Source organism: Anarrhichthys ocellatus, unplaced genomic scaffold (assembly GCF_004355925.1).
Source record: "Anarrhichthys ocellatus isolate YVR2014 unplaced genomic scaffold, GSC_Weel_1.0 scaffold44, whole genome shotgun sequence".
In the NCBI taxonomy this organism is placed as follows: domain Eukaryota; kingdom Metazoa; phylum Chordata; class Actinopteri; order Perciformes; family Anarhichadidae; genus Anarrhichthys; species Anarrhichthys ocellatus.
Window position 1 is genome coordinate 1,933,348 of NW_022280074.1, and position 21,678 is coordinate 1,955,025.

A 21,678-nucleotide genomic window follows, 5' to 3' on the forward strand; every position below is an offset into this window, starting at 1 on the left:
TGCTTTCTGCTGGAAATCAGGTTGAGAGAGTGAACCAAAAGAGTGAAGTTGCAGGCTATAAGAATTATTAACTAAAAGATACTAAATCACAGGGCAGAGTTAGGTGATGAGTTACAGTTTTTTTTTTAAATTCATGTGACCATTCTAGATGTAAAATCCTGTCTGAGAGCCATATCTTGATTAAAAAAACAACAACATTGAGAGAGGCTATGTCCTTTTAAAGCTGACAGTCTGGTGAGCTGCATCTAATAATTGATTCCATCAGTGCAGCGCAGGCAATTATAAGACCAAATCTAATCTAGATTGTTTTTAGGGGTTGCCTCTGATGGGGACCGGAGGTAAAGACGCCGTCTGTCCGACTGGGGGCGGCGTTGGACAGCCACTTTTCTGCAGGCATCCCACCGCGCGAGCCCTGCTTCCCCCCCCCCCACCCCTCCATCAGCACCCACCTCACCCTCACTTGTGGGATCAGCAATTCAGATCGCATGCAAATCCAGGAGCGTTACCGTCAATGTGTGTGTGTGTGTGTGTGTGTGTGAGAAAGAGGAAAAGAGAGGGGGAGAGAGAAGCGCGGTTGCATTCCTGGAGAGACAGATCCCTGCCCCTTCCTCCTCCTTCCTCTTTCTTCTTCCTCTCTTCTCTCCTGGTCTCTCAGCCGGCGGCGGCAGAGAGGGATTTTTTCAACCCGGGCTGCAGATGCGGGGAGCAGGGCTGCAGAGTGGAAAGAGACACCGGTAGTCCGTAGTAGGGGAAGTTGTGGAAAGGAGCTAAATTTAAAAAAAAAAAAACGCAATTCGAAAGACTTTGGAGTTTGTTCTCGGGCGGAAATTTAAAATTTAAGAAAGTTTACTTGTTGGGGTTTATATGTCGCCTGCGGTGGACATGGGTTCCCAGCGGACACTCGGGGCCGGCCGGACAGCGCTGCTTCTGGCGGGGCTGCTCGTGGCTCTGTGGCACCGCGGAGCCGCGACTTGCCCGGAGAGAAAATTGGAGGAGAGGGAAGAGGAGGCCAACGTAGTTTTGACCGGCACCGTGGACGAAATAATCAACATGGACCCGGTGCACAACACCTATTCTTGCAAGGTACGTGATTTTATGCGGTTCTTGCAACGCTCGAGTACCCGCCGTAGCGTACTTCAGCAGGAAAGACACCTGCTTCTTGCAATAAAACTACTAGTAGGGTTTTAAGTGGACTATTAGAAGTCTCATTATCACTTAATGCCTTTACACTCGTGTAGCTGATGGAAGCCATTACCCGCTGCTGGTAAGATTCTAGTCCAATTCTCAAAGGCATCAACAGCTTGCCTGAAAAAAAACAAAAAAAACATTTTACGAACTCATTCATCCAGAAGCGTTTGGCATGAACACTGACAGCGAATTCGCTCTGGCTTCAGAAATAGATAGATGGTGTTTTTAATTTCCACTTACCAATTACACAGCAAACGGAGACCTAAGCGACCTTGTAATCATCCCAAGCATGCTGCGGTAGTGAGGTTAGACTGGCCCCTCAACTTCTGCTGCTAGTGGCAGCAGAGGTGATGTATTCTGAATCATTCAAACTGTGGTTGTTGACAAGTGCCATCCATCACTAGAAATGTGTGACTGGCTATAACAGTGTTGTCCCTTGAGAATAATTTAAAAAAAAAGTCAAAAACATGTAATAATATAATATGATGTCTGTGAAGTACCACAGAAACACTGATTGTAAGACGCAATAACATGGTTTTCTTTTCTCAGTGGAGAGCGCTGACAAGTGCTGCAAGGTGTGCCCGAAGCAATACAGAGTTATAGTCGTGCCTTACACTGTCATTAGTCGTACTCATGTGAAACCTGTGATGGACTTGAAACTGTAAAAATGTTCCCATTCTCTCTGTGTCACAGGAACATTATGACTAGTAGAACACATAATGGCCCCCAAACATCCGCTGTTCTTCAAATAAACACATATTCATTCAGGATGCAGCCGTCCTCATTCCGTAGCTGTTTGTCTGGAAACTTAACTTTTGCATCATCATGGACTTGTGGTAGACCGCTCTATAATCTGTCAAAATAAACAAATGGTGTTCGGTCAGCCCTCTCGCCGCTCTGCTCCTCAGCACCCACATGCTTCCCGTCTGCCGGGTGAATCAGTGGAGTAGATTAGAGGCACACGGCTCTCCCTCTCGAGACAGAAACCACCGCCAAGCGCCGAAAACGAGACAAGACGGGGCTAACCTGTGGCGGAAAAGAGGCGAGCTGTCCCATGACGGTGCACAAAGCAGACTTTGCTGCATGCTTCCTGTGACGCAGGAAGCATGCAGCAGTTTTAGATAAGTTCTGGATGTTTTGTACGATGATTATTCCAAGTAGAAGTAATCACTGTTGTTACATAAAACTGTCAACAGATGTTTTGGTTGCACAGGTGTAATTAACATTCTCGGTTTTTAACAGTAAAGTCAGAAAAGCACCAGCCTGTCACAAACACATGCATGCTCAGGAGAGGAACCTTGATTCAGATGGTCCAGAGCTGGACGGGGGGGCCCAAATCCCGAGCAGCATCTTTGTGCATAACATCATGTATGTTTTTGGTTTTGACAAAAACGCTAACAAGGGTGATGTCTATGTTTCTGTCAAAGGTCAGGGTGTGGCGCTACTTGAAAGGGAAGTCCAACGTCAACCGCGAAATTCTCCTGGACGGCGGCAACAAGCTGATGATTGGCGGCTTCGGCAACCCTGGGATCTGCGACAACCAGGTAGCCACGGGCGACACGCGCATCTTCTTCCTCAACCCCGCCCTGGAGGCCATGGGCCCAGAACACAAGAACGAACTCATGCTCAACTCTAGTCTGATGAGGATTACCCTGCGCAACCTGGAGGAGGTGGAGCACTGTGTGGAAGGTAAGCAGAATGCGATAGGACCTACGTTTTTTGTGCCTTTGGGAGTCATCGCGGCCTATCGTTGCTATTTGACAAGTCAGTTTGCTGTGACTTGTATCAATGTTTTTTTTGCTACCTGTGAGAAATGTCAGTGTAGGATCCATGCTGTCGTTCCTCACAGTAGTTGTGAATCACTTAAAGCAGCGAGGTTTGCATAAACCGGTGGGTGCTGAAAGCCTCGGGCTCATGGCGACAAAGTTTCCGTGAACTCCCTGAAACAAGGACACCTGAGTCACTGTAGGAGCTTTGTTGCCATGGTGAAGCTCCAGCCTTTCCCAGTGGAGCCTTGAGGGCGGATGTGTCTGATTAACACCTGAAGGACTTAAGGAGGGTTGAATGGTTCGGGGATGATTCCCGACCTTTGCACCCTGTAGCTGTGGCATTTTATTGAGTCAGAGGCGAAAGTGAAACACTTTTGCATACACATAACACATGACGTGGGATCTTTACGGGGCAACGCAGGTTTCCACACACAACTGACCATTTTAACTTCACTGTAAAATAAACACAAAATGATTATTTCACTACACAAAGACTGCAACAGCAAAACCAGGCGGACAGATCAAACGTGCCCACACACAAATAAGGCTTTAAAAATAGTTCTCTAAGAAGCTTTTGAAATTTGGGTGCAATGAGCGATGTGTTTCAAATGTTGTTGTTGTTGTTTACTCTATTTCATGCATGACCAGAACTTTAGCATGAAAGCAGTTTATTTAACATTTTTATTCCTCTGAGTCCTTTTTTGGTTGAGAAGCAATTATTTCGGGCTCTTATGAGACGAACCGTACAGCCATGACTAATAAATCTCACTGTGACTGTGAGGCTGGAGCAGCCTCTGCCCCCATTGCCGGCGAGCAGGGAGCTTGTTGCTGTTTAACTTTTGCTGGTGCTTGACAATGTTGGCAGCCGTTCAAACTTTGAATCTAACACTTAGGCCAGGCCGGGAGCACGAATCACCTTGCTGAAGGCCTTCTGGGGCAATCACTGTTTGAGAGTTGTAGGGTCTATACACACACTGGGTACTTTCCTCTGAACATTTCTGGGTGGCAGGATGTTCCAATGGATTGAGCTTGTTTGCAGTGTTAAGTTGCATTTGGCACACACATAAAAACTTCTTCTGTTTGTCTGTCCAGGCACGAAACACTGCACTGCTAACCTTTTTATTCACCCCCCATTTCTTCTTTTTGGACTCCTGTTGTGGAAAGGGGAGTTTCTTGGCTCTGACAAACTGTCTAGAATGTGCCCTTTCTGTTTTGTGTCTTTGTACTTGAAGAGGTTTTACTTCACACAACCTGATTCTCTCATATCACCTGACAGTCGGAGGAATAGCAGTAAGGAGATTCTTCAACGAGACAGAAATGATGTTTGAAGACATCTGAAAGAACATTTTTCCTAGGGAAGCTCTGGAGATTCTTATGCACTGACCGTCCAAAAAGAAACATCCGAGGACAATTGTCAGGTTCAGCCCCACCGCAAAATCTGTATTTTTTTTCTTGCGGAGTGAACTTGGCCCCGGTAATTAAAGTACGTGCCTCCATCCGGTAGAGAATGAGCTTTGAGGCTTGTTCCAGGGCAGAGTTTTAATTAAGAGAGTCAAGTCAGATCCCATCCGTTCTGTGCAACCACTACCCCCGGAGACTGTGGGATGTCAGTGTAGCCGGGACAAGACTCTACCTGCCGCGATACTCATTGTACCCTCCTCTGCTTTCGCCTCATTCTTGACATTTTCGATAGCTAGGATAGACTCAGGAATGCCTGGCAGAGAGCTGTGTGGGGAGGCGCATTGTCTGAGGTGGAAGAAAAAAGGCTTTGTGTGAGTTCTTTTGCCACCAAGAGTTTTTGAGAGGGACGCGGACACGACAGAAAATAAGATGTAGAAGGAAGAAAAAAAAAGAGTGATTTTTTTGTTGTTGTTCAAGTGAGAACTTGGAGAGCGAGGGATCTTGTGTTTGCTGTGACATATTTGTCTAGAGTTTGGACCGGTGCCGCTTGAAGGTAGATGCCTTCAGGCGTCATGTTTCATGCTCTTTCTTTCCCCGTGCTCTTCGCACTGGGCGGTGGCACTTCAGGGCCACTCGGTCCATGTGTGCGATCACTCGACTTTACAGCCTTTCATCTGCCACAGAGCGGCCCTCCCCAGAGGAGTGTTTACAAGATCTCAGTAAACAGTTGCTGTGCCGACCAGCTCTTAGAATGCTGTGCACCTTATTTACAGTGCAAAAGACTGCCCCCCCCCACACTTTTTGTTTCCTGATGCCTTATCTCTACGTACTGACACCCTTTACCGCCATTTCTGTGGTTGCAAAACAGCTCTACAATTCAGTGCACCACATCTGCATTCATGGGTTTGCACCTTGTCAGGGATGATAAGCACAGGGCCTTTGGCACAGAATCTCTTCCATTGTTTGGTTCCTCCAGCTACCATTCAGTGAAATGCTACAGAATTCAGTTGTGCTGTGCAGAGAGTTGACACATAATGCGTCAGAATCGAACACAGACGTTTTGCTGGGTCTTTGTTAACAAAAATGAAGTCACGGTTTTGTAAGTGGATGAAGAGGGGGAGATTCAAGGCTCCCCCCCGTCCTCCCCCCGTCCTCCAAAAACTTTGTAAAGAGGTAAGAAGATGAGAAGCGTGCACTGTGTTTATTGTCATTTCCATTTTTTTCCCCAAATGCAGTGTTGATGGCAACAAAGAGAGAAGGCGGAGTTGTTTGGGGTTGGGAAGGGAGGAAGTCCTCTTGATGGAGAAGTGTTGAGCGTACAAGGAGATCTTATCTGTCTCCGTGTGTCTATCGGCTGCTTTTGTTTCAGCCCTCTGTGACTTGATGCCTTTCCCTCAAGGCCCTGGCGAAGAGCAGCAACAAAGGGCTGTTTCTTCCGTCTGTCTTCATTTCTTTCACTCCTTCTCTTTTTTATCTGTCACTTTTTTCTTTTTTCTTCTTCGTAAGAGGGGAGATGAGCCAGTCAGAAGTCAGTGCACAGTCATGCAACAGCTGCATCAAAGATCTTGTCTTTGTCCCTTTTGTGCGGCATCTATTTAAATACCTAACACTGAGTGCAGCCTGTGTACTCTGCCTGTTGGACAATCGGAAGTCCTTGTGGGATGTTAATGAGCGGCGTTTTACTGCTCAACACACCACTGGCTCTTTATGAGCTATGTGTACAGCAGTCCAGAGGCTCACTGGTAATGGGGTTAGCCAGGCTGGCTGAGAACATGATGGGGGTCCTGATGTGCCAGCAGGTGGTCTCGCTTAATGATGGGCGAGCAGACAGTCCTGTGGAATGCTCCTCGGGGTGGGTGGGATATGGGATGACTGTTTGAGCGCCCCCCCACCCTACACTTTTCCTCCAGCACTCCTTTAGTGAATTGAGCCTAGGCCTCACGAAAAAAACTTTGAGCTTTTTTTTTTTTCCCCAGTGTTTGTTGAAGGAGGAGGCCCGGAATCAGCTGGAATTTCTTTACCTGCCCAAGCTCCTATCTGGCTGTCTCCTCCCTTCTCGCCTTCTCGATATGTGAGGAGATAATGACAGAATGATAAGGGCAAAACGGAGAGCTGTTCTCCATTTTTTTTCAAATTCTTTTAGCCGTGCTATCTGCTTTTTCATAACGTAAATGCCAATCATCCACAGGGCAGTTGCCTCCCCGTGTTTCGAGAACAATTAAAGACTTACTGAAAAATGCACGGGTCACTTCACAGCTGTGGTTAATCAGTGACTCAAAGCCCCTTTAAGACACACATGCGATGTTGAGCATACGTTGATAGGCCAGCCCAGGATTACTCCCAGGTTTTTCTTTTTTATGGCCATCTGAGCTGAGATCCTAATATGTCTCGTGCTACTATGTTTTGACCTAAACAGTATCCTGTCTCATTAAGTATATAGCGATATATATAGAGTATTCTATCTGATGTGTCGCCTCTGCTTGTTTTATTTCCGAAAAGAGAAATCATTTGATGATGAGCGGAGGCGGTGTTTATTTCAGGCGAAGTGGCCCAGTCCACCTCCGCTATAAAACAGATTGTTCCCTATAATTTAAATATCAGGCTGCAACACCACCTGCTCATGTTTTATTCTCAACAAGACGTCCTAAAGACAGAGCAGAACATGACTACCCACTGTATAATTGACATATGGCTTGTGGGTAATTCCAAAAGAGAGGTGGAGTTTATGCTATTGTGGCTCCGGATAAAGTGTGAGAACCAGACAGGTGACTGAACTAAAGCTCTGGGGTCTGTATCCAGTCCATGTCTACACAAGCAGCCTTTTGTCTTCAGCAAGGAGAAGTCAAGAAGACTGACTTTGGGGATTGGATTTTTCTCAGGGTCCTTGAATGGATTAGGCCATCGTCTAAGAGGGAGAGTTAATTTGCTTGGTGCAGAGCCTTTCTACAAAGGTCTACCCTTGGTAAATCTGTGTACCCTGTGTGGCTTATGTCAAAGCATTTCATCCAGTGAGGTGAACCGAATTGGACGAATCGACAGGCTTGATGGAAGGCTTTGATGGAATAAGCAACAAAGGCTTGAAGGGAGAAAACAAGGCCAACGGACCTGTTTGCCAGGGAGCCCCAGAGTCTCCGGAGTTATTGCACATTTTAGGTTTTAATTAAAAACGCTTGGCGTAGCGATAAAGGGACTCCGAAATGAGAAAGCCATGAAAGATGGGAAGAGAGCAAAGGAGGAACGGACCACTTAACCGCAGTCTGTTCACCTTGGCTCATATCCCAGGCCCGAACCAGGAGTGTATCACTCTCATGCCGATAAGAATCAGAGATGGTCTTGATAGTGCGCACAGATACCCACGTGTAGTGACATGCCTGTCACTTCAGTGAGATGTTAACATGTAGACGTACTGTGTAACATCCAGCCTGTCCAAATATACTGTCTAAATTTATTGTAGTGGTTTATTTGTTAATACTTGCTCAATGCGATAAGACGCGATTAAATTTATTCCCGTGATTTGTAAAATACCTGTATGATGCCTCTTGTATCGCACTGAAACCTGCTGTTCCTATCTTACTAGCCTAAAGACAACAGATCTTGACGCTGCTTTTGTGAAAGTTCGCAAAAAAATCCATAGCTTAGTCATCAGCAGAAGTATTTTTTTAAACTGACAATCAACATTCACACAAAAATACATCATGACGCGTCATTTAGGGAGTCATTTCATAGTAAAGCGGACGTTCTTTGACATGCAGTGTTGTTTCGAAGCTCCTGAAATTCACAAGACGATGTAAGGTTAGAATCAAAGTCCCAGTTAAGCTCTTCTTTAGTGTAGGAAGAGGAAAGTGGAACGGAGCTGGGAGACTCCGTGTAGGGACTTGGATGTACAGTGACCCGGAAACCTCCCTCTTCCATCCCAGACATGACAAACTCCGAGCAGCAGTCTGCATGAGATCTGGGCTCCCTCGGGGGAGCTGGATCTGTGACAAAATTCTTGCTCCAAGACCACATTTCTGAAGCAGGGCAGCTGCAGCAGCAAGTGTGGCTACTTACCGTCAGCACACCTAAAACATCAGGTTTAGAGAGAAGGGAGCAGAAGTCCTATTGTGATTTGTATTTAGGTCAGCTCAGCTGTCACTCCAGAGCAGCTCACATCAGAAGAAGAAAAGGGAGGGAAATATATATTTCTTTGTGCCCTGGAAATTCTTTTTGTTATAGGATACATAAGGGACTTCTTTGATAAACTTTTCCTCTGGAAATAGTTTGACAAACTATCATTTTCCCTTAGTGTGCTTGCTGAACACTATGCAAAGCTTCTGCTTTCAATAGAAGAAAGACAATTGAACACAACCAACACATGTTAAACTTCAGTCAGCTGTGTGTAGATGAGCGTATGTCAGCATTTGCCAGCAGTATTTAATTCTGCATTCCATTAGTCGCGTAAACTGGAAGTCGGAGCTGGGAAATGACATCACACCCGGGTTGATTGCATTCCAGTGCGACGAGTTGGGAAACGTAATGGGGTTTGCTACAGCCAGGTTTGCAAATGTTAGCAATGACAGTTGATAACAACGCATTGCTCACGTACTTTGAGTATTTAAACACCATAGCAACATGTTCACAGAAAGAAGATGGACAGTAGTTTATGTATGACTGATTTAATCAGCCACAAGATAGAAGTGCTAATAAACAGCATATTGCTATATGAGGTCGGGGTTTGTCCAACTTTCCGAGTCAAAATTTCCGAGTGGGAACTCGGAAATTCCGACTCTCCACTTCAAATGGAACACTTCATAAGATGATGTGATTTTTTCCTCAGAATAAATCAATTTTATCAATGTTTTGGGCCAGAGTCTCACACAACAGAAATATCCACGCTGAGAGATGAGACAAAGAAGACATTTTATTGAAATTTACAGGAAGAAGATGCAGGAAACAGTTGGTTCGGAGGTTAATCACATCCTGTCACCTTCTGGATGTGAGCTGAAGATGCACTGACCCGATAGTACATTCAGCATATCATATCACGCTCCTCTTTGTCTCGTGGTACTCACCTGTTACGTACCACCATTCATATGCATGGCATTGAGGCTAATTATATGCTTGTTTCCAGGCTTCTCTTGCAATATTTAGGCTGGTTTAATGTTTAACTTTTAATTCTGCCAAATCACGTACACAAACGTTCGCTGTTGCTGAACCCTACTCTGAGTCTAATCCCATGCCCCGCCTGATTCAACACGATCTACATAACAGTGCTGCACATACAGGAAGTAGGGGAGACTTGACACTGGGGGGGTCTCACATACACAAACAAATCCCGGGACGTACAGGCTTTTCTCGTGCTATTTTGCTCCCTCGGACAGCGGCCCAGTCTCCGTTACTTCCTTTCCTCCCCCTCATCCGTCTCTCTGTCGATGGGTTGTCACGGCGTAACTCAGGATGAACACCACTCTCTCCCTTGTGACCTGTCCTCCACGTTTCCTCCTGTGTTTGACATTATCTCTTTATTTTTCCTTCCTAATTTCACGTTGTCATATTTTTTCATTTTCAGTCTTTGCTCCGCCCGTCTCCTCTATTCTCACAGTCGTCATCTTCCTCCTCCCAGTGTTCCCATCTCACAGCGGTTCCACCTGTAATTAGACTGGAATCCCAATGCCCTGTAAAGCTGTCATGGTCCTAACAACCAGGTGCAGTTTGTGCAGACCCGACACCACCCTCTGATCTGATTCTATGAACCGCTCTCTGCGCCTCTCTCGACGCACTTTAGTCTTTTTTTTCACATTTTAAAGGGGAACGTTTGGGGAGTGCAACTGTATACGTGAATAAAGTTGTATGAAGCTTTGTTGTGGCTCCAGAGGGAGCTGTGAGAAGTCTGATAAATTGCCTCAAGGGATGTCACTTGAGTCAGCGTGGCTTGGGTATTAAAACTACGAGTCTGAAAATGAAAAATACGGGGGTGTTGGGTTGGAAAAAAGTGAGCTTACCAGACCTCTGTAGCCCCCTCCTCATCTGCACTCAAGGCTACATTAGCTGCTTCTAGCATAACACACTTGAATCCTCAACCGAAATGACGGCGATGCATTGTGGGTAATACAGGCGCCAGGTTTTAACAAGAAGGAAGAATGCGTGGATTAAAAAAGGCGACATCTCTGGTTCTGGTGCATCGATTTTGATGCTTTTTTTTGTGCATCTGTCAATCACGATATGTTATAAGAGTGAAATACTAAATCACCCTTCACATAAAATCCAAGTTGTAATAGGTGTTGTGTGTACTGATGAAGGACCTTCTGACAGGACACTCGGCTGTTGGTGCAAGTGTTCATGAGCTGCTTTGGGGATTAAACCAAGAAGGGAAAATTGGAAATTGAATGTCATGTAAGAGGTCTCCTTTGTGTTGAGTTATGGAATTTGTGATACGTCTTCTGACAAACCCCCTTAAGATGACAACTCTCCTGAGAGATGAAACCTCTTAGGAATTTCCAGCCCCCTCTCCCCCTCTCTCCACTCGCCCTCCCGGCTGACAGATTTGTCTGGCTGGAGGGAGGCACTCGTCCTGCTCCTGTTGTTTTAGCCAACAATGGCAAGGACGTGATGGCTTTCAGAGGCAAACAGAGATATCTGGCAGAGGATGTCTCACTAGCTTGAGCATGTATCTGTAAACACACGCTCATACTGACATACAGGCAGAGGCACAGACTTCATTATCTCCCCATCAGAATGAGACGTAAACATAACGCAGCGTGTGTCACTGTATCTGACCATTGTGATTGCTTTCAACAATGAACAGTCTCCAGAGTCATGACTGAGATCGCTACTTCGCAGGGTTGTAGTAAACAGAACACGCAAATTACGGGATGGTTCCACAAGGGGTTTGGTTGGTTGGCGTAGCAGAATATTAAGTGACAGTAATAAAGCTGCATGTTCTAATACCGGCTGTCTGATTTAATACACTGCAACAGCTCATTGTAATACGAATATGATATGATGTGAATACAATACAAGCCCATTTTAATCAATGGTCAGACTCTGTCAGTCCAATCATGTAAAATGAAGTGACTGACCTTATAAGGAGGACCGAGAAACTTGAGACGAATCTTCAATTAGTAAGCAGTAAGCAGTGCTTACACTTGGAAGCAGATGAGCAATTTGAAACATAATTACGCTGGCAAATGGCATCAGTGTGCAGTGGAGGGCCAGCTGACGTCAAGGGCCTATGGTGGAAATACTATAGGCATAGAGATACATGCATTGAATGTATTTAAGCACCATAAAGCTTTTTAGTGCTGTGTATCCCTTAGAACCCCAAAAAACCCCACTCAAGATGGCTGAAAGTTAAAGCTAGTGAAATGGGATGGACGGGAAAGATGAGGTGAGTTGAGCGGATAAAGGCCTGCCTCCATTGTCTCGAGGTGAAATATCTCAAAATGTTCGCACATAAAACTGAAATCTATTTGCACTATCAAGGGTAAGTGAGGAAAATTTGTTTTTTTCCCTAATTTTGTGTGAACCGTCGTTTGAAATGTCTCCCTCTTTATGGCGCTAGCTGCTACGGGAAGCCCGGGCCATCACATAGACGGTCGCTATCGTCTCTTTCACTCTTGCACTCGTGCTGTCACCCCCCCCACAAAAAAAAAAGGGAAGCAGACTTGCAGCGAGTGCCATGAGGCAGCTTTCGGCATTTTCCAGCAGAAGCACGGCGCCTCAGAGAGGCTCGGCCTGAGGGAACAAGTTCTATCACAGACTGCGAGCTGTTGCCAGAGGTATGCCCGGATCGGCCCTCTCCAAATTCCCACTTATTGTCACTCTGAAGCCCCTTGTACCAAATTACATAGACTGTGGCCCAATTACAATACAGCACTGTCAGCCATTTTGAAAAGCCCCCAATCCTCTTGTGACCACAAGAGCAAAAGCATGAACTACATAAAAAAAGTTTCTACATCCATCTTTCAGAGAGATGATTTCCCCCCCCCCTGCAAGAGCACTTGAAGCGGATGTGTTTGAGAGGGCTCTTAGAGAAATAGACGAGCATTGAGATGGATGGTTTTGGGTTTGGGCTGTTCTGTTTTCGGCCTGCTTGGACAGGTTGTCAGAAAAACAGAGTATCGTAGATAAATCAGGCCTTCCTTTTTAGGCTGTGCTCCGCGGGACAAACCTCTGCCTGCTTGCAAGTCCACTGCAGTGTTTCTTTGTAAATGACAAAACAACATGAATCTTTCAGGGCCAGATATTAGTCTTGTCGAGCTCAAAGAGTTCTGCCCAAAGTCGAGCACAAAAGCCAGTTAGAAAGGGGTTTGGAGGCATAGGGCAACATTGTTAATCATGCTGTAGTTACCAGGAGTGGATGCTGCTGGGAAACGAAGTGATGTTGACATTGAACTATTTGGAGAGAGAAATGTGAGCAGAAATCCAAAGGACAGCCTGAGGAATTCCAAACGTCTTCTCATTACACTCTAATTGATGAGATTTTCTCCAGACCTCTATAAGCCCGATAGGAATTGAGTTCTGGTCACAGGATTAGCAGTTAGTTGTTGGTTTAGTGTTTTCGGTAAGTCAAAGGCTGGTTGGTATTTAAAGGTTGTCTCGAGTCACAAGACAAAACACACTTTTGGCTTTTGTGATCCCTGCAGTTGACTGCCTTGAGGTCATCAGTGCAGCGTCGCTCATCAAGCGCAGGACAAGTTCCAGCACGCGATTCAGTGAATGAGAAAATGTGAAATGTCAAGTGTGTTATTGGCGGCCTGCAAATATTTGCTTTTGGCTTTGTCCCAGATGAAAGGAGTCTTAAGAAGCTCTAAAGGTTGACCGAACCCATCTCTCCTGGTTTTGATGTGTCTTTCTGGAAGTCCTCTGGATTTAATCTCCTTTTTCTTCTTTTTTTTTATCCGAGTACGATTGTGAAATGTGCAGGTTTCTCTGCCAACACAGATATTATTTTAATCTTGATCAGGCCTCGTACAAAATTCCCCGGGTCCTTTTAAACCCGTTGACTTCCAGGGTCTCGCTCTGGCTTCAGGCTTTTGCAGGACTATTCGGCCCCCTTTCCAGTTCAACACGGGAAGAGTGGAAAGCCTCCAGTTTGCCTTATACCTGACGCCAAAAGGGAGCGTTAACGGGTTAGGGGTTGAGGGGTGAAACTGGGGGCAAAGAAACCCTTGACACATTCCCAGTCCCCGATCAGGCCGAAATCCATTATCCATTATTTATGAGGCGCAACATTGCAGCTGTGTTCGTCAGACAAACATCTTTTTCACCATTCTTGTTGAGACATCTTTGTTTGTTAAACTCTCTCTCTCTGACCACATGGCTGGCCCATAACTGTCCGAGTTTCACAAGTTGGCCGTATTGAAATTAGGATGTGTGTGTGTGTGTGTGTGTGTGTGTGTGTGTGTGTGTGTGTGTGTGTGTTTGTGTGTGTGCTCTTGCCCTAAAGTACATCCACCCCCTTCCTCTTCTTTTCACCGCTTTATTGGTTCTAAAGTGCTGCATTTGTTGCTCCCACTTGAGCCAAATCTCTTTCTTTGTCCCCGTGTGTGTTTCCACATGTCTGTCGGTATGTGAGTCACTCTTTAAACGCACCGTTGTTCTCCATCTATGTCTTTCTCCCAGTACGGCTCTCTCTATTCTCTGTTCAGTCTGTGCAGATTGAACTTGCTGGTTACGATGCTGGCGGAATCTTGATCAGCTCCAATTTACATCTAGACAATGGTCAGAGTTGAGAGGCGATTCCTCTCCTCTTTTTCCTCTCGTTTCCCCTCCTTGAACCCCCGAGTCCTCTTTCTTGTCCTCCCTTCTGCTGCTGTGTCTCTGCCAACGGTCCCCACCCCTCCTCCGCCATTGTGTTTTTGGGAAGATGGTTGTCTTAAGGGACAGGGACATAAAGGATGGAGAGGGAGCCTCCTCGACGGTAGACTAAACTGAATGCTTCTGGACTACATCTGAGCTCCTGAGGACACAGCCCGTCAGATAATCAACTCCACGCACTTGTCAATGCACACACACACACACCAACACTCACTCTTATGGTAAAAGCCTTACATACGTCTTTAATGGCACAGCCAGCCTCCTGTCACGCAGTGTGCCTGTAATTTCTTGCACCGTGCATTTGTGACATGAGACAGTACCGTCAATTAACATAATCTTCATTTGGCATCCGCTCCGGTGTCATATTCAGACGTCACAGTTGAAATACTGATCTTCTTTGACGGAATGCACTCTCACAAATAACAGGCTGCCCTGTGCAGATTTGACTAAGTGCTGCAAACTAAAACCGACTCTGCATAATAATTACTGTGTAGACTAATTGAATGTAAGACGACAGCCTGTCAGGGTGCACTTATACTGTAGAAGTAACTCTATTCCAAGTCAGTTTAGTCCTTAAATATGGATTCATGAAAGAGAGGAATCATGTGAACATGGGCTATTAAATTACCCCCTTAGCACTCTGCTACTTTAACAGCAGTTTGGCTCATTTGTTGGCCAGGTGCTTTGCTTACCAGGGGCTGAAAGGAGGGTTGGTATCAAGTTTGCGTCTGTGTGGTCAGTGAAGAGAATAGTCTTGCATGTGTATTAGCTTAGCGCAAGAACTTGAGGCGACGTGGCTAGCCCCTTGTCCTATTCACATGTTAGCTTCTTAGCTGGCTAGCTAGCTACTGCTGAGTCTACATTCACTGTGAGGACTTCTGCTGGAGTGCTGTGTGCAGTCTAAGCTCGCTGTTACTTAAACCACAGTGGCATGTCGGCTGGGCTGAGTAACTGTCGGGAAATCAGGAAAGCAATTACTTTTAATAATAAGCAATGATTGATTCAAACTGTAGCCTGGTTCAGGGTGGCCTGCTACAACCGACACAATGCTCAGCAGTAACTAAGCTAATTTGAGCTCAGGTCCAAATCAAACAAATGAAGGACAGGCCAGTATATATTACCACGCAAGCCACTAAAATAACATATTTGGTTTGTTATTTGCCTCGTTTGGCTTGAAAGTGAGACGTTTCTTCAGCCAGATTGACTCATTCAATTTCAGCAGCTGCTTAAAAAATCGTCGAGTCGCTCTTAATCATATTTAACTCCATCAACAATTCATTGCACCTAAATGAAGAAATGCCAGAAAAAGTGAGATCATTCCATTTGGTGCATAGCAGTCGTAGCCGAGTTGTAGCTTTCGAGAGCATCTGTGAAACCTAAAGTAACCCCATGTAACGTGCAGGTTGAGTATTTTGACACTGCACAGCTCATTTAATGTAAAGTATGACCTATTTTGCAGTCTCAGTCCCTGTGACGTGTGACACCTGATGCGTAACTAACGTTATCCCTCAATTTATAACCATAACAAATAGGAAGAGTGGCCGCCAAGTCACCGGGGCCCTGTCTGTGGGCCGCCAGGCATTTCTGCCTCGAGGTTTACAGTTGGCGGATTACCTGCAGTCAGTCACAGAAGCTGTGTTTTGGATTTGCTCACTTTAGCCCCACCATCACTCCTTTGAAGAAGCTGGAATGAGATCCACCAAGCAAATCACCCGGTTGGTTTGAGATGAGGCGCAGACACTCCCGATAACGGGGCGACGCTTCATCACCTCCCCCCTCCCCGGGAATAACAGAAATATTCTGAAGTTCATTAAAAAGCCCCTTTTCCCAGGAGTGCCCTTTTTCCATTTTAGCTTTAATAATGGAGATGTGCAGGTTGAGACGACGCTGAGTCGTCTGCGTGCTCCCCATGTGTAGTCTCGAGTCTTATACCGTGTGCCCATGCCGTATTTTCGTGAGTGTCTTTGCAAATACACATGAATGAAGGGGAGCCGCAGCCTTTTCTCCTCCCATGCAGCAGGGCAGAGTATGAAACCTCCTGAGAGCGAGCAGACGGCTTTTTAATTTCACTCCTCTCCGCCGCCGCCGGTCGGTTGAGTTAGCAGGAATTGAAATGTGACGAGAAGAAAGAAGTTTTTTCATCAACAGCAAACTCTGGGACTAAACTGTTATCAGAGTCACTCATTTATCAAGCACTGAAAGGCAGATTGAGTTCAGCTCGTAGGGGGTGGTGGTGGTGGCGGTGGTGGTGGGGGGGGGGTCGTGGAATAGAGAAGATTGTAAATTATCACCCTCAGGCCACCGCCAGAGCTTCTCTTTTAGAGATCAGTGTTGACAAAGGCTCGGAGGACGGCTTCTGGCGGGGTGTGGAGGCTTTGGCTCGGGCTTTGTTGTCGTCTCCTTGTCTTTTTGAACCTTCCCCTCCCAACCACCTGCCTTCCATCAAGGCCGACAATCAAACACTTTACCTGCTCCCGACTTTGAATGGGATATACGCTGCTCTCCCCTTTCTCTTCTGGTGAGATGAGCGGTAACAAAACATGTCGTTTTGGGGGGGGGGGGGGTTATCAAGAGAACGACCCACCTCGGAGCAGCAACCTCAAGTTCATGGAAGGAGGAACTGTTGGGCGGAGAATGGATTTAGGAGAGGCACCGTGGTAGCTCTGAAGAATCAGGGTATTGTTGCGGCCTGCTCATCAAAGCGTAGCGAGAGTTCTGAAAGAGCAAAGGGGAAGGGGGTGTTGTAGGTATAATGCTGTCCTATCTCACACACACACACACACACAGACATTACGATATTTATTATGAGGGCCATGAATTCATTCTGTAACTCCAAAGCCACGACCACAACCCTCTTCAGGTCTCAGCTTTGCAGTTGTCATCTCTTCACATTTTCTTCCTCTCTGCAAACATAGTGGTTGTGCTAGTGTAAAACACCCTGATCCTTAAAACAGGTCAGTCCCGGTAGGTTTGGGGGTGGGAGAGTCAGAAAAGGACCCACACACATGCACTCACCCCAAGCACACTCCACCCTGCCCTTTCCCCGCGTCAGGGAGACAGGTTCTCATGTCGGGAGATTATTCACGGGGATTTCGTTCTAAATGAGGTGAAGTTATTGCTCTCTGTGAAGCGGGTCTTTCAGAAGCCGCTGCCAGGGCTCGAGCTGCTTCTTTTTTGTTCCGCTTCCCTTTGTCGGCCCGCATGGCAGATAAGCCTGACCCCCGGATGGGACAACTCAGACTCAAAGAAAAAAAGCCATTTTTAGCAGTGACTTTAGCTGTCAAGGAACGTTTGTTACGGTGGTGTGTGCAGCAGCCGCTCCAAATACTTACCTCTCACATGGTTTCACAAACATTGAAAAATCTTTATTTTAACTTTCTACTTATGATACATTTTTGAAATTTGTGTTAAGTCCATCTGTGCATCTGTCAAACAAAAATGCACGCATGTGATGGCGCCTGCCTCTCAAATGTGAGGGTTTTGCTGAAACGGAATTTTGTTTTTTACGTGGGAAGTAGACTGGTGTTTGTCTAAACTTGGAAAACGGAAACCACGAGGTATGACATTTCCCAGTTAGCACAACTTTGCACTGGCTTCCCACATTCTTCACCAAGTCCTCAGAGGAGGGGATTTGCATGCTGCTGTTGCGTAGCTCTGGGTATTTGCTGTCTCCAGGCCTGGCTGTGGGCCTGTGAGTGTGTGGGAGTACTTGTGTGGTCACTCGGTAGTGCTGTAAAAAATGCCTGCATGCACATGCCACTTTGATGCCCAGACTGCAAGTTAATTCAACATTGAAGGACAGTCAAGTAGGACAACACTGTGTGTGTGGGTTTTGTCTGTGCAGGGCTCTATGTGCGGCACGTCACCGGGAAACGCACACAAACTCCCGCTCGTCTCCTTTCAAACTCTTCTCCTCCTCAGTCGTCCTTCAAGTCTCCTCCCCGGCCTCCAAGTCATCTGCAAACACCATTGACATACTCGATGCGATGACTGGCGGAGGATGTTTGCGCAGGACTATTATCAGCTTTCAATACACGTTCAGTCGGTCAGATCACTTCAGCTGAACAACGGCCTTTTTCCATTCCACATTTATCCACTTGCTTCATTCCTTTCCAACTTGGGAGCATCCTGTCCTGCTCTGTTGCTCACAGAGGCCTGCAGCGTGAGGGGAATCATGGGTGGGGGGTGGGGTTGTGGGGCAGAGCCAGGCTACATTTGGAGGCCTTCTCTGACTTTGGGGGAGGGGGTGTATTTGGGGCTATTCTCCTGCTGTTTGGCCTGCCCTTTTGTCTCCCTAATGACCTGGCCGTGTAAAGTTAGCCGCTCCATTCAGGAGGCATTAAGGGTCATTTTACCTGATGACGGCCATTTCCCCCCCACCACTAGCACTAGCCTGGGGGAAGGGAGATTGTTTGTTTGAGAAGGTCCTCTCCACTGGGGAGCTGGTGACAGTATCAACCATCTATCCCAACCATTTATTACTTACAGCGTTTTAGGAATTGGATGATGGAAAAAACACACCTACTCGCACTGTTATCTGGTCTGTTAATGTGATATTGTGGCACTTTATTGCTCCTTTTGAAGACTCCTTTTTTTACTCCCCCCCCTACTCTGAGGTCAGAGGTCAGGGTTTAGTTGCAGCACAGCAATCATGGAGCCTGTAGGGATTCACTGTCTTGCTGTAAGACACTGCAGCAGGGCAGATGCTTGCCGACACAAATGCTGCAGACTCGGAATCCGCTTCTTTCATAAATGCCAAATTCCAACTGGAGGAATGTAGATTTAAAGAATATATCCCTTGCACTTAAAGCATCTGTTGTGCCAGTGACTCTGAAAGTGTCCTCGTCAATCATGTCTAATTAACTTACAGGGAACTTACAGGGACATTTATGGGACGAATGGACATGCAGAGAAACATTGAGCTTTCAAAGTCCTGGCAGGAGCCCAGCAAGACATTGAATCTATTTAAGCTGGCTACTCAGACGTATTGATTCACCCTCTGTAGAATGCCCCAGGTTCTATTTGGAGTTGCTCAGTTCTCTCGATGTACATTGAACTAGCAAGCAGAAGTTCAGGATGCATTGTCACCACTAGAACTGGTCGAAAAATAAACACATTTTTAGGGCAAGAACTAGAGAGTGTTAACTTGAGACATCTTTCCTTTTTTTGGTTCTCGTATTAAACACGAGATGTAAACTCAGATAGTGGACAAGAGAAAGCCACATGAATGCTTGAATCAAACCACTACCCTAACCTTGTTATTCACAGCGATCAGTCTATATGATGTCCACGTAAATGTCCCGAGTGAGGGTTACGGCATAACCACGAGCACCCCTCATTAGCATTCAGCTGCTAGCTTGTGGTTATGCGCTCTAGTACCTGCTCAGTTGCTAAGGAATTGGCACTTAGGTAATGAAATGCCCATCGCTGACAGGGAACACTCGATTGTGCTGAGACTGAGAGAGTGGGGCCAAGTGAGAGGGGAACGGGAACTAGAGCGAGGGAGAGAGGGCTGGGGATGGGCCCAAGTGAACACTGAGCACGCAGCAGCGAGCCGGAGGAGAATAAGTGGCAAGGCTGCTGCTGCTGCTGGCACTGATCCATCACCTGAGGACGGGTCTGACTAGGCCAAGTATTCAGTTTGAAATCCCACCTTCAAATATTTTATTTAAGAATTTAGTTTGTGCCTATTAGCTATCAGAAAGATTGGTTTTTCGTTTGTTTCAGCCGCTATTTCCTCGCCCTTCCCTTCCTCTCTTTTCTTTTTCATCGGGCCATTAGTACACTACACACACAGCCACCTGAGTATGAAAAACAGCACACATGCTCATTATCTTCAGAGCTTCCGCACCACTTTGGCTCCATTACCTTCAGGCCTCCCACAATCTATGACCTTTGCTCTTACTTTTTGACCCCTGTCCTCAGATTCTTCCCAGCGTTGTCGTGACCTCGTGCTGATGCAGCGACTGCATTCATGCTTCAAATACTAGCCAGACAAAACAAGACCATTCTGTACGCCACCTGCCCGCTCATTTGTTATTAACCACTTTGGTGGACACTGACAGGCGATTTGCCATCTTTGATTATGTTCCTGCAATAAGTAACGGCTCGAGTTAACAATGAAACCCGAGGAGACTATTTAGTCGAGTATTTGCGCCTCTGTTGACTTTTGGGCATTTCTCGAATTCCTTCCTCCATTCATGTTTTGTGTGTACGTCGTGACGTTTCAGCGCACCGCTGGCCTTGTTCTGGTGTAACTTCCACCAATACTCGACTATACTATAAAAGAATGCATGGTCCTGCTACCACCCGTCATTTCCTGTTTGGCAGTGGGGAATTCTCTGAATTCTGTTTGAATACTGACACATTATTATTAATCATTGTAATATACGGAGGAGAAGCAGCTAATTCTCAAGCTAAAAATGGATGTCAGTGGATTTTTGTTTCAGCGCTACTGATCTAAGTTAATAATCTTTACAGCTGTGCAGAAAGAAACAAATGAAAGTTAATGCTGCACATATCGACCGCAAATTAAAACATCCATTTTGTTGTTTTTTATTTCTACCCTAATTGTTTGCCTCCCTTTTAAGTCCTACACCTGTTGTCAAACCACAGCTCCTGTATTCTTGAGTTTAATTGATGATTTTCCTCTTTTCATTCTCTGAAAGCTCCCTGCTTAGCCCATTTGGCCAGCGCATACTTGTATTCTCACAGATTCAAATGCCTACAGAGAAATGGATTCAAGTTGCATGTTCACTAAATTGGGGGAGAATGGGGGGAGAATGTGGATGAGGGGGTGAGTGAGAGAAAAGGAACCTGGAGGTCTCTGAGATGGAGGTACACTTTTCAGGTTAAATATCCAGTCGAAAGAGACAAATTCTGTCTGTTCCGTGTGGGAAGTCACATGCAAAAAGCTCTCCAGTCTGAATAGGTGGAGGGAGTGTATTGTACAATAGCTGGTGAAGCAGCATGATAAGGAAATTGTGCGGAAGTGCAAACTGTATCATAGTTCTCAGGGTGAAGAACTACATGGTCCTGTTTTTATATATATATTTATATGAACTTCATCACCAACACCAACTGGACAACCAAACATTACACCGATACGAAATTGTTGGAACATCTCCGTCCAACACCATTGGCTCTCCACAGGATCTCCTCAAGATCCTGGAACCTTGATACAGGGATTTGCTCCAAGCCTCAAGAGCATTAGTGAGATCGGCCATTGATGTTGTTTGACGAGATCTGTCTCCCATTTGACATTCTTGTTGAAGCCAAAAGTGTTGGGGTTGAGTTCAGGACCGGTTTAGTTTCATCCACACCAAACTGGGAACACCATTTCTTAATGGACCTGGCTTTATACACTGATTTTGAAACAGGAAAGGGCCCTCCCAAACTGTTGCTACAAAGCACATTGTTGTCTAAAATATAATTTTATGCTAAGGACAGGGGAGTCCATACACTTTTGTAGCTGGAGGAAGGGGGGGGGGGGGGGGGGGGGGGGGGGAGCGGAGGGGGGGGT

At 46.1% G+C, this 21,678-nt stretch overlaps 1 protein-coding gene across 10 annotated transcripts in view; it reads left to right on the plus strand.

The window, feature by feature from the left end:
* The first annotated feature begins 495 nt into the window (after positions 1-495).
* agrn (agrin) overlaps positions 496-21,678 on the plus strand; it is a 233,063-nt gene continuing 211,880 nt past the window's right edge. For 7 of the 10 annotated variants that reach the window (XM_031868912.1, XM_031868916.1, XM_031868915.1 and 4 more), the window contains exons 1-2: positions 497-1,083; positions 2,616-2,877. In XM_031868912.1, coding sequence (XP_031724772.1) covers positions 865-1,083; positions 2,616-2,877 — 481 coding nt within the window. In that variant the 5' untranslated portion in view covers positions 497-864. Of the gene's footprint in view, positions 1,084-2,615; positions 2,878-21,678 lie in introns of all 10 variants that reach the window. The other 3 variants (XM_031868913.1, XM_031868922.1, XM_031868917.1) reach the window with 2 other exon arrangements.